General features: G+C 40.7%; 1 protein-coding gene across 2 annotated transcripts in view; it reads left to right on the forward strand.

The window, feature by feature from the left end:
• OGDHL (oxoglutarate dehydrogenase like) overlaps positions 1–12,220 on the forward strand; it is a 56,693-nt gene that overhangs the window by 40,588 nt on the left and 3,885 nt on the right. For both annotated transcript variants that reach the window (XM_032190861.1, XM_032190860.1), the window contains exons 17-21: positions 3,180–3,358; positions 6,479–6,550; positions 7,986–8,111; positions 9,278–9,350; positions 11,736–11,899. In XM_032190861.1, the coding sequence (XP_032046752.1) occupies positions 3,180–3,358; positions 6,479–6,550; positions 7,986–8,111; positions 9,278–9,350; positions 11,736–11,899 (614 nt within the window). The remainder of the gene's footprint in view (positions 1–3,179; positions 3,359–6,478; positions 6,551–7,985; positions 8,112–9,277; positions 9,351–11,735; positions 11,900–12,220) is intronic.

Raw genomic sequence — 12,220 nt, forward strand, 5'->3', positions numbered from 1 at the left:
CCCCAGGGCTCGGTGCTGGGGCCGGTCCTCTTTAATATCTTCATCGATGATCTGGATGAGGGCATTGAGTGCACCCTCAGTAAGTTTGCAGATGACACCAAGTTAGGTGCGTGTGTCGATCTGCTTGAGGGTAGAAAGGCTCTGCAGGAGGATCTGGATAGGCTGCACCGATGGGCTGAGGTCAACTGCATGAAGTTCAACAAGGCCAAGTGCCAGGTCCTGCACCTGGGATGCAATAACCCCAAGCAGAGCTACAGGCTGGGAGATGAGTGGTTGGAAAGCTGCCAAGCAGAGAAGGACCTGGGAGTTGATAGTCGGCTGAATATGAGCCAGCAGTGTGCTCACGTGGCCAAGAAGACCAACAGCATCCTGGCTTGCATAAAAAGCAGTGTGGCCAGCAGGTCTAGGGAAGTGATTGTCCCCCTGTACTCGGCTCTGGTGAGGCCGCACCTCGAGTACTGTGTTCAGTTTTGGACCCCTCGCTACAAGAAGGACATGGAGGTGCTTGAGCGAGTCCAGAGAAGGGCGACGAAGCTGGTGAGGGGCCTGGAGAACAAGTCCTACGAGGAGCGGCTGAGGGAGCTGGGCTTGTTCAGCCTGGAAAAGAGAAGGCTCAGGGGTGACCTTATCGCTCTCTACAGGTACCTCAAAGGAGGCTGTAGCAAGGTGGGGGTTGGTCTGTTCTCCCATGTGCCTGGTGACAGGACGAGGGGGAATGGGCTAAAGTTGCGCCAGGGGAACGTTTAGTTTGGATGTTAGGAAGAACTTCTTCACTGAAAGGGTTGTTAGACATTGGAACAGGCTGCCCAGGGAAGTGGTGGAGTCACCATCCCTGGAGGTCTTTAAAAGACGTTTAGATGTAGAGCTTAGGGATATGGTTTAGTGGGGACTAGTGGGGTTTAGTGGGTTAGTGTTAGGTCAGAGGTTGGACTCGGTGATCTTGGAGGTCTCTTCCAACCAAGATTCTGTGATCTTCTAAACTTCCAGGAAAGTTTGTATACTGCCATTGGCAGAAGATTCTGTTTCTGGGGCAGAAGGAAGAAATCCTGTAGTCCCAGTTTGGCTGTAGCCATTGAGTTAAGCTAGAGCAATTTCAGTCTCATGCATAGATGACCAGTGTCCGTGTAAAGTGTTGGAGGGATATTCTTGTAGTTCTTGTTAAGAGAGGGACTTGCTTTGTGTGTGCCTGGCTTGTACTAGTTTTGCTATGGGTTTTCGCTGTGGAACTGGACAAGCTAGTTTAAAGTTTCTGTAATGATATGTTCATTGGTTAGTCCTTCACTCTTTTTTTCCAGCTTGTCAGTAAATCTCTCAGGGAAGGAACTACTTGTATGTGTTTGTGGCATCCAGCACGGGAACGCCTCAATCTTAATTTAGAGCTCTGAGTATCTCTGTGATAGCATAAAGTTGAACAGCATTAAAAAGGGCAAAGAAGGTCTGAATAGGCTTGACTTGATCCTGAAATATTCTTCACAACTTAATCAGTTAGCTTGCACCGATAACCTTAAAATAACTCGTATTCTGCACATGCCACAAATTTTCTACCTTTTTTCCCTCTATTCCTGGTATGCTGGGCCATCACACAAGTATTTTTATTATTATTATTATTTTATTATTGTGTATTGTTTTCTGTTACTGCTTATTGTTCTGGTTTTATAGTTTTGTTTGAAGTTATTCCTGTATTCACTGAAGATAAGCCTAGGTATAAATCACAAATTGTATGAGGCAGGCCAGCTCTCACTTGCTGGTGACTGAAGCAGTTTTCTGTGTGTGGAGAATATTGAGATGCCAAATTCATCTCTTCCAAGCAGTTTGAGTTTTTCAAATACAGATCTAGGCATTCAGTATGAGAAATGGTGTAGAAAAATACCCTAAATTTAAGTGTGGTCATTAATGTGAGACAGGTACATTGCACATAGCTAGGTTTCCTTATTCTGCCTGACACGAGATCCTGCATGTTAAAGCTTCACAGCAGAAGCCATCTAGCACCTACAAACACCCTTGTAGGTTTTTTGTAGGTTTTTTGCCTTAGAAGAGCCACTAGGAATCAATGACCTAGCTTATACTGCAGTAGCAAGTTTTTTTTTTCCCTTTCTCTTCCAGTCATCTCCCCAGTCCCTGTCATAGAGCTGGAGCTTTATCACACTGTTGCAGGGCTTTCAATGAGAGAAGCAATTCACTTCTGACTTCATTTCTGACTTTGAGAGAGATTCATGGAGCCTTCAGTTATGTTCGAGTCTTGACAAGATTTAAGAGCAGACAGCAAACTGTCTGGCTTGCTCTGTGCAGAACACCTGTGCTGTTGTCAGCACGGCTGCTGTTGTATGGTTGTCCTGCTGTGTTAATTTGACGTAGCTGAGTAAGGAGGGGTGCAGGGCTTTTCTGTTCTGTGTGGAGTTGTTTGAATTCATAGTCCAAACAGCACAAGGTTAAGGAATTTCTGCACTTGCCTGTCACTGTAAACCACCTGGAAAGGGGCATAGATGTGTGATAAGGAATGGAGAGAGAGGAGCGTGTCTTTGTTTTCGTTAGCTGAAGTATGATGTCCTCTCCACAAAGACCACTTTTGGTCTCCTCTCTGCCACAGAGGCAGAGACCTAAAGGATTCATAACCTTGCCGAAGGCTTACTGTGCGGCGTGTCTCCACGCAGCTCTTAGTTCCAGCTCTTTTAAAGATCTGAAGGCTGTAATCCTGCATAAGGACTCAAAATTGATGTCACCAATAATTTTGTTCCTGCATGAGTTGGGGGGGAAAATTTTATGGTGGTGTGCTGGGCCGTGCAAGTCAGAAAATTAACAATTAGGTTGTTGAACTAGTCCTAGACCATAAGTAGATTTCTACAAGAGAAGATGGTGTATACCTCAAAGACCTCTTGGGAAAACTTCACACAAAATTCTGAGCTGGAGGAGGTGTTTTAATTGTTCATTTAATAATCCTGTGATATTTACCTGTTTGAGGAAATTTCTGAAGGATTGGAGTCAATATTGCAAAAAGGTTATTTGCTAATCTTTCTGTTGAAAATGTTACTACAGAAAACTGCTTGATTTATAACAGGGCTAAAAAAGTCCAGCTCATGCTCTCATTTTGGTTTTCTTTTAATTTAATTTTATATGAGAAATTAACAGCATTCTCAGCAAGTCTGTTTCTTGTTTAATTCTCCTACTTCTCTTCTTCTTAGGTTTTGAACTTGGCTTTGCTATGGCGAGTCCCAATGCCCTGGTGTGCTGGGAGGCGCAGTTTGGTGACTTCCACAACACGGCGCAGTGTATCATAGACCAGTTCATCAGCTCTGGCCAGGCTAAGTGGGTTCGTCACAATGGGATTGTTCTGCTCTTGCCACATGGCATGGAAGGAATGGTAAGGCCTGCTGACTGCGGTGGTTCCACACCAAGGACCGTCTAAACTCCACCACACTGCACTCTTGCTCCCTCTCCTTGAAGGGGCGGGGAGATAAATATAGTGGGGGAAAAAAAAAGCTCATGGGTTGAGATAAGGATAATATAATTAAAGGAAAAAGAGAATAAATAACCTTAACCCTAACCCTAGTGCTACAAAAATTAACGTGAACAGATTGATCAGTGAGAACAAAAGAAAAATATTTTTGAGTGCTTAGCTCTGTGTTCTGTTTAGTGGTATGCACCTCTTTTTCCTTGCTATGTGACAAACTTAATGTGTTACTGGCTAGTAGCATGTGAGTGCAAGAAAAAAAAAATCACAATAACAAAGAAAGCCACATAAGACACTGCATCTTTTCCCTAGAAAGCTGGATTCTTAGTGTACAATAAAAAGGAAAACATGCAGTACTCAGTTTTAAACTAAGCATGTTTGTGTAAACTGCACTAAATTCACTTGTAATGAAATGATACAAAACTTTAAAACTTCTAAAATCATTGGCATTAGGTGACTGGTATTTCCATATCATGTTCATGAAGTTCCTACCAGCAGTAGAATTGTTCTTCAAATATTTTAAATTATTTTTAAAGGTTATATTTGTATCATGTCAGGCTAGGTTGATTTTCTGCTTTTCAAATACATTGACATTCATGAATTGATGCATGCATGTTTCTAATTTTCTATTAAGAAAAGCATGGTGTGAGCCACAGCAGCAATCTCTAGCAGTAAAAATGCTCCAATCCTTTTGCTACAAACTGCGTCATTTCCATTCTCACAAACAATTCAGTTTATTTCCATTCAATTACAATCCTGTCCTGATATGCTGGGGTGCATTCATGTCTTATGAATGGCTTTCCATTCCCATTTGTGTGTATAGAATGAAAGGTCTGATGCAGTTCACAAGAGTTTTGATAAATTAATATATTTTTTTCAAGCGAATCAGGAGGGACAGCCTGAATGTGCCCTCAGCAGGAAGTGTGGTCCTCTGCAGGGAAGCACTCAGCTGAGGGGAGTTGCTTCTCTGCTACTTACAATACATTAATCTTTCTTTTCTCATAACCACTTGGCAGCTAAGATTTGCCCAGCTCTTCTGAAACACGCTGATTTTGCTGCTAGTGTCAGGTGTTTGGGGAGTATTTAAGAATCCCACCAAGCTGCTGAAATCCGTTATCTTCCTGGAGGAGTTTTCCATTACAGGAGTGCTATTCTCTCTAACTACAGTGGTGGGGACAGAATGATTTGGGGAAGGGTTCGTAATGGGATATGGATCCCTTCACCTCTAGGTCATGCATTCACAGGCAAGTTGGCTGTGATTGAAAGACTCTGCTGCCGAATGGCTCCGTGGGGACTCATCTGCAAGTAGCTAATGGATTCAGTATAGGTCTCACTGGAGAAGTGGTCACAATAGAAATAAACCCTACCCCATCCTACGCAGCAGCCCCTGGCAGTCTGACTGGCATTGTCAGTAGAGAAACCCAAGATGGATGGGAACACTGAGGCTCTGGATCGAGGTTGTTGCTGGGGCAACGTGTGTGTGCGCATGTTAGGGAAGCCTCGTGTGTCTCTCCTGTAATTGTTTTTTAGGGACATCTCTGCTTGCAGCCTAGTCAATTCAGTGTGCTCGCAGAGCAGTGTGTACACGTGTAGTTTGTACTCAGTGTAGTGTTCAATTTACTGCAAATAGATGTGTACAGTAGTGGTACTGCAATATTGGGCTGTTTCTGTGCACCATAGTTTTGCGTGGCTTTGCTGCTGCTTCTTCTCAAGCACTTACACATTTCTAGCCAGAATATTTGGCATCTCAAAAGTGGAGACAGATTTCAAGAGAATACTTGTGCAAGGCACAATTTGTGGCTGTTTCTGTTTCTCATTCATTGCCAGTGAAGAAACTTTTTTTTTTTTTTCCCTTTGGGTTCCCTCAGTGCATGGCGTACAGTGAATCCTGCACTTGAAAGCAGAAACAATCATGTGTTGAATCAAAATAAACTACTAGCTGTCAAAATAACGAGTGATTTTGGAGACCGTACATTAAGGTTTCAACACAGAAAGTTATGATGACAGACAGAGACATATAAAGAAAAAAGCTCTTTGTAAATATCATTAGCTTAGGAGCCATGGAGAGATTTGAGAGGTGTAATAGTTCATGTCTTAAGGTTAAAATACCTTGAGCCTGTCTCCAAAATGAAAGTCCTTCCTAACAGTAACTGTCACTTGAACAAGCAAGGGCCGCCAGCATTAGCAATAAATAAAAAAGCACACTGTCTGACTCCTCACAGCTTTCCCTCATTCATTACAAATGAGGATGTGAGAAGGAAGACAACATTGTGTTACACTTCTTATTCCTGATATTGACTGTGACCAGCAGGCACGTTTTGCTAGTACAAAAAGGATCTAACAATATCTGAGCATTAAAAGAAATCACCTTGGGTACTACTGGTGAGAAAGCAGATGTAAGTGTTCATTTTGCATTCTGCCAAAGAACTGCCTCTTGAGGCAATAATCATAGGCTAATTTGGCAGATAATGTTTACTTGCATTTTGATCCATTGTAGCTGTAGGCTATTTTGTCCCATACTGGTCAATGAGTGATGGTAAGAGAGAGATCCTGAGCTTGCATTTTTTGCTAATGTTACAAAAATAATCAGCAGTTAACATTGCTTTGACTTCTTTTTAGCATACAAGTGTGGTTTGCTCCCAAAGTACGAGACACTGCGGTATGCTAAAACACACAGTGTTTCTCCTCCTGACATTCTTCCTGCACCTTTTTGCCCTGCATTAGCAAGGTTGTTTTTTTTTTTGTCCAGATGGACCTATTACCCTTTTTCAGGTAAAAGTGTTGGAAATTCATGTGAAACCTAACCTTCCGCTATGAAAGCAGTTTGTGGAAGACAATTCCAGTCCTGTGGTATGTCCTTTCATCTCTTCTCACTGCTGCAAGCTCTGATGTCTTTGTCTGGGGAGCAGGTGTGCAGTCCGGTTCGGGGTTGCGAGGGTGAAAGGAAGTACTTATGCAGCGAGTGGCCTAGACTGATATCCAACGGCTGATTTGGCTTTTTAATGTTGTTTTAAATTATATCATTACTAGGGTCCAGAGCATTCATCAGCCAGGCCTGAGAGGTTTCTGCAGATGAGCAATGATGATTCTGATGCTTATCCGGTAAGTGGATTTGTCAAAGGCCCTATCCTTTTTCTGCTCTTTGCTTCTCAGAGATTTATTTTGACCTGGGTTGTGTTGGCTTCATCATCTGAGAAATCATTTTATTGCCATGAGTAACAATCAGTTATTTGCCACAGAAGAATAAAATTTGAGTTACTTTTTTTCTTTGGTCAGAATCATGTTTTTTTGGCTAGGTGTAGTGCGATAAAATTCAGCTTCAAGAGTTGGTGTAACATTAAGTTGATCCCAGTAAAAATAGTGGAACTGTGCAGTCTAGGCTGTTTCATTTCAAAGCTGAGATCATATACAATTAATCTCTGTCTGCATGATCTCTTTATGGCTGTTCCTCAGGGCCAGTGATTCTGCCTGTATGTATTGCTGTGCATACTGCAAATAGGTTTCTCTAGCAAATTTCTAGTGGACGCCATGTGAAACTACTCCTGGATTTTTGCAGTAGTCCCAAATTATACTGCTGGGAGCATGAAAGTAAAGGCAATTTCTAAATTTGATTCTGTTAAGACCTTTAGAGTTTGATAATTCACTTCTACAGAAAAAGTACTCATCTCTACAGGATATGGGGCATCCTCTTTCCCACTTCAGATTCCTAAGAAGCGCTGTTATACATCAATTGAAAATGCCATCCGTGTGTGTGTGTGTATATTATATATATAAATAAATACAAAAATGGATGCATTTCAGTTTTGGCCCTGATTCTGTTAACTTGGTGGTAGTGATAGTTACAGATCAATGTTCTTCTTCATCTAAAAGTGTTTTTTGTCAGTCTACTGGCAGAATAAAGACGTGTTTCACTGACTAATTTCAAGGACTGTTATTTGCATATAATAAGCAAGTTATAAATTTTATCATACGAGCTAAGAGTTCAAGACATGAACCTGGATGTCACTGTGTTAGATGCTGCACCAGTCTGTACTGAGATTATACCTGCGTATATGCTTGCTTATATCCCTATTTGCATTCATATATGTTTATAGTAAAACTGTAGTTATAAAATACATAAGCGTAGAACGTTAAAACTGTGTTTTAAGATAATATAAGAGGGCAGGACACTTTTAAAAAAAAAAAAAAAAAAAAAAAAAAAAGAAGAAGAATTGGGGAAGCAAAGGGGATCTGCTTTGTGCCTTATACCTCCTGAAGTGCTAGTCCTCCTCACGCTTCCTTCCTGGACTTCCTAGCTTGCTGAAATTAAAGGAAGCTTTTTGCCTTTATTTGCATACGCTTTTAGGAAAAAGTAGGAACAGAAGAGTGCTTTGTAGAGACACTTCCCTAGCTAATAAAATAATCTCAACAGAGCTCTGCTAATTAAGTTTGCTGAGAAAGGGAGTTGGTGAGAGTCAGAAATAGAAAAATGTCTTTTAAGCCTTTTTTTTTTCTGGTCTTTTAGATATTTTTCTGATGGCTTTAATATCTCTCTCAGGAGTTCAGTGAGCAGTTTGAAGTTTCCCAGCTGTATGAATGCAACTGGATTGTGGTGAATTGTTCAACTCCAGCCAATACTTTCATGTTCTCAGAAGACCAGATCTTGCTGCCTTTCAGAAAACCGGTAAGTTACTGTTATTCTAGGTGTATTAACCCTCATGCGAAGAGGGGATCTTTGTTTTGTGTCTGTCATACTGCTGGAAGGAAGGTTAATCCTTGGTGCTTTAATCCTGAACGCAGGTTGGAGGTGGCCAATTTGGTGGAATAAAACTCATCTCTCTCTAAACATTCTAAAACTTGTTTTTCAGCTTTACTTCTTTCTGGTTGTGCAGAACTTTACATGATTTTGACAAGACACTGTGCAGACTAACAGGTTACGTAATCTGCATGTCTAAGTGCTGGTACTTCGAAAACATGGGTGTACTTGTGTAGGCAGTGACTGCCATCTTTAAAACCGGCTCTTTGTTTCTGGAGACTTCTATACTGGTTTTACTCCAGTGCCAGACACTTTCCCTCTCCTATTTTAGAGATATTCTACAATATTAAGAAGAATTCACAATCGGCAGATTTCTTCATGTTTAAGCTAGGATAATTACATAGTGTAAGGCACTGTGATTTGCAATCACTGCATTAAGGTGTTTACTGTAACTACAATAGTGGATGCTGGTACAGCAAGAGAAAACTTGGAAGATCAGCTGGGTTTCCCTAGAATACAGCTTCCCAGCTGTTTTCTATTGGCAGAGTTGACCAAAGTCCCTCCATCACTCTGAGATGTTATCCTTTTGAGACTTTGTTTAATGCTAAAATTGTGTAGTGTTGCTGTTGTTTCTTCCTTTCAAAAGTAACTGCTGTGAATTCTTTCAGATGCTAGCTGACTTCAGCCATGGGTGTCGAAACACAGATTTTTGGAGAAAGCTCTATGTTTACCTTTGAAGCCATTTGGCTCCTCTGTAACTTGAATATTAAGATACAACTATTGGATATTTTAGTGGTTCATGGTGCTTTGATTTTGTTCTTAAAGGGGAGCATAAAGCAATGTTTTTTGAGAACCTTTATAGGGAATGAATTAACCAAATCTTCTGAACAATTATGAAACTTCATAGGCTTTCAAAACATGAAAACAAACAACAACAACAAAAAAAAACCACATAATTTACTGTGTGTGTTGTTCACTTTAATTAGATCTATAGCATTTTTAGTTTGTGGTTTTTGTATGAAGATTGTTAAAACTATTGCATATAATAACATAGATAAAGCTTCTCTTGAGTGCTGGAAAAATTTGTTTTACAGCTCATCGTTTTGACACCCAAGTCACTGCTGAGGCATCCAGAAGCTAAATCCAGTTTTGATGAAATGGTGTCTGGTAGGTCATCTTAAAATACTATGAACAAATAATGAGCTATACCAAGTCACACATCAAATTGGAAGTGTGAAGAAGATAAACTGTTCTAGGGAGTTTGCCTTTTCCTTTGGCTCAATTTCTGCAGAGCTGTTGTAACAAGATCTAGCCTGGACTTGGCTGAAAACTCTGCATTCAAATAGATTCTTGATTTTAACAGGTTGTCTAGTAACAGACATTAATCTCAAGGGCTGTGGAAAGTGCATCCCTTCTCTGTAACGATGTTCTCCTTAATATAGGTTCCCCTGCTCTTTTCATTTAAAAACTTGAATTGCTTTTCGTACTGTACCCATAAATGTGAAAGAAGGGTTGTAATCACACTGTGCCCATTTGGAAGAACAAAGATTTCATTTCCTTATTACAATACTCAGTTCTGGGGCTGCCATGTCACAGCAGTGATCTAAAGTAAGATGAGTGAAATAGTGAGTTCAGATCTGGACCCTACTGCCCATAGCTGCTGTTGGTGAGCCATCAGCACCACCAGATCATGTAGCAGCAGCAGATGTTAATATCAAAAGAGGAGGAATTGGTCTTGCCATGCACTGGCTAGAATGGCTAGAATGTATTAGAGTGGCATAAGGAAATGCAGTGAAACAAGTGAAACATAGTAAATTATTAAAGTGGTTGTTTAGAAGTGAGCCAGTGTGCATGGTTGTGGTAGTCTGTTTCAAGTTCTAGCTAGGGTCTTGATTGCTGTCAGAAGAGAGCTCAGGTTTTTAAAAGTGTGTTATAGTTGCCTAAACATTGACTGTGTTACATGTCTAAACCTTGCAATGTCTCCGTATTTTAAGTGAGTGAAGCTTGCTTCTCAAGCAAAGAAATTTGTGGGTTTTGATTACTACTTAAAAGCTTTTTTGAATGAATCAGATTAGAAATTTTATAGGGATTGTGATTTGTCTCTTTAAGTCTTGGGATCCTCATGTACTTCAGGCTAATCCTCAGTAGCAGCCAAAATTCCCAATTAACATCCAGTTCTTCATGTTCCTGCTGAAGATGACAGCAAGAAGTAAAGTACTGCTGACTCTGAGCTAACTCTTTTTGCTTTGTTTTTAACTGAAAGCTGAGCCAGCTGACCCAATGAAGCACAGATTCAGGTTTTTTTTTAATGATGAATTCTGCTGTTCAGTGAGACAGGGTAATTCTGACATAAATCAGTTCCTCTTTCATATGTTTGTGTTGCTGCTTTTCTACCCCCAAGATAAATGGTTCTTCAAGCAGTAGCTTATTCTTCTGGTAAGTGGGTGTGCTGATTCAGACTGGGAGGTCATGCCACTGTCTGCTGCCTTCCAGCTGGTTAATGTGGGAATAGTTCTAATCAATCACAGAAAGGAGCAAAGAAAAGGATCTTTTAGACCATCAAGTCCCTCTTCCTGCCAGTGCAAGACTACTGGCTTTCATACTTCCCAGTTTCATATATCCCAAGCAAATTGCTCTCCTGGGAGATGATATCACAGGGAAAAGATATCTAGCAGTCAAGACATGCATCTGAAATTGTATCTTAGCACTTATACATATGACTCAGTACTATGCTAATTCTTCCTTTGTCTAATGCTGTTTTAGCTCTCAAACAGAGGTTTAAATCACATAAGTATACATCAGTTGTGTGGGTGCTTTTGTAAATATTTCTACAGTTACCATATTTAGTTCCAGTATGAATATGTGCTCTGCTTTTATATATAAACTTCGAAAATTCTGTAATTGTGTTACTGTTACGTGGTTGATATCATCTTGGAAAGAAGAAAAAATATTTCAGGTAGATCTCTGAATACAACTGTAAGCAAAGGTGAGCTATCCCAGCAACTTTAATGGCATGAAGCTATGACAGGGGAGGTTCAGGCTGGATATTAAGAAAAAGCTCTTCACTGAGCGGTTGGTTGGATGCTGGAATAGGCTTCCTAAGGAAGTGGTCATGGCAGCGAGCCTGCTGGAGTTCAAGAAGCATTTGGACAACACTCTCAGGCACATGATTTGATTTTTGGGTGGTTCTGTGCAGAGCCAGGAGCTGGACTTGGTGATCCTTGTGGGTCCCTTCCACCTCAGCATATTTTATGGTTCTGTGATTCTATAACTTAAAACTGAAGGTGTAATGCACAACACAAAGCTAAAAAGGAATTCACTGTTAATATATTTTTCCTTTTAAATGTGGAAGAATGGATTATTGTCAGTCTTTTAAATTCTTGTGAACAGTCTGAGAAGAATGCAGGTCTGAAAAGTTGTGAGAACAGGGAAGTAACAGGATGCCATGACCATTGCAACCTGATGATTACTCAGTAAAGGACAGTTTCTAATGCTGCTGTATTCCACTGTCAGTTCCACTGAGAGCACTTTTCTAATTTCTGCTCTAATTAGGTACCACCTTTCAGCGTGTGATTCCTGAGAATGGACTGGCAGCGCAGGCACCACATGAGGTCAAGCGAGTGATTTTCTGCACAGGAAAAGTGTACTATGATCTTGTGAAAGAGAGAAAAAATCAAGACTTGGAGAAACAAGTAGCTATAACCAGACTTGAACAGGTGAGCTCTCTGACACTCAGTAGATAGGATCTTTGGGGAGACTTTCAGCAACAGGTTGCTATGCTTTTAAAGATGACACTTGCCAGAAATGATGGCGATAGCTGGCATTCTTAAAGAGCTAACAAGACATTATCTAATCCTTGTGGCCTAGTGGAGAAGGAGCACATCAGTAGTGTAGTGGACAATGAGGTCCAGAATGCTTGCTGAGTTTTCCAGAACAACATAACAACAACAAAAATGTTACAGCGTGTACAGCATGATGGCACCTTAAATTTATTTATCCAGTCTGTTGGGTTTAGGTGTTGTGAATAACACTTGGCA

Source organism: Aythya fuligula, chromosome 7 (genome assembly GCF_009819795.1).
Source record: "Aythya fuligula isolate bAytFul2 chromosome 7, bAytFul2.pri, whole genome shotgun sequence".
NCBI classification, from domain to species: domain Eukaryota; kingdom Metazoa; phylum Chordata; class Aves; order Anseriformes; family Anatidae; genus Aythya; species Aythya fuligula.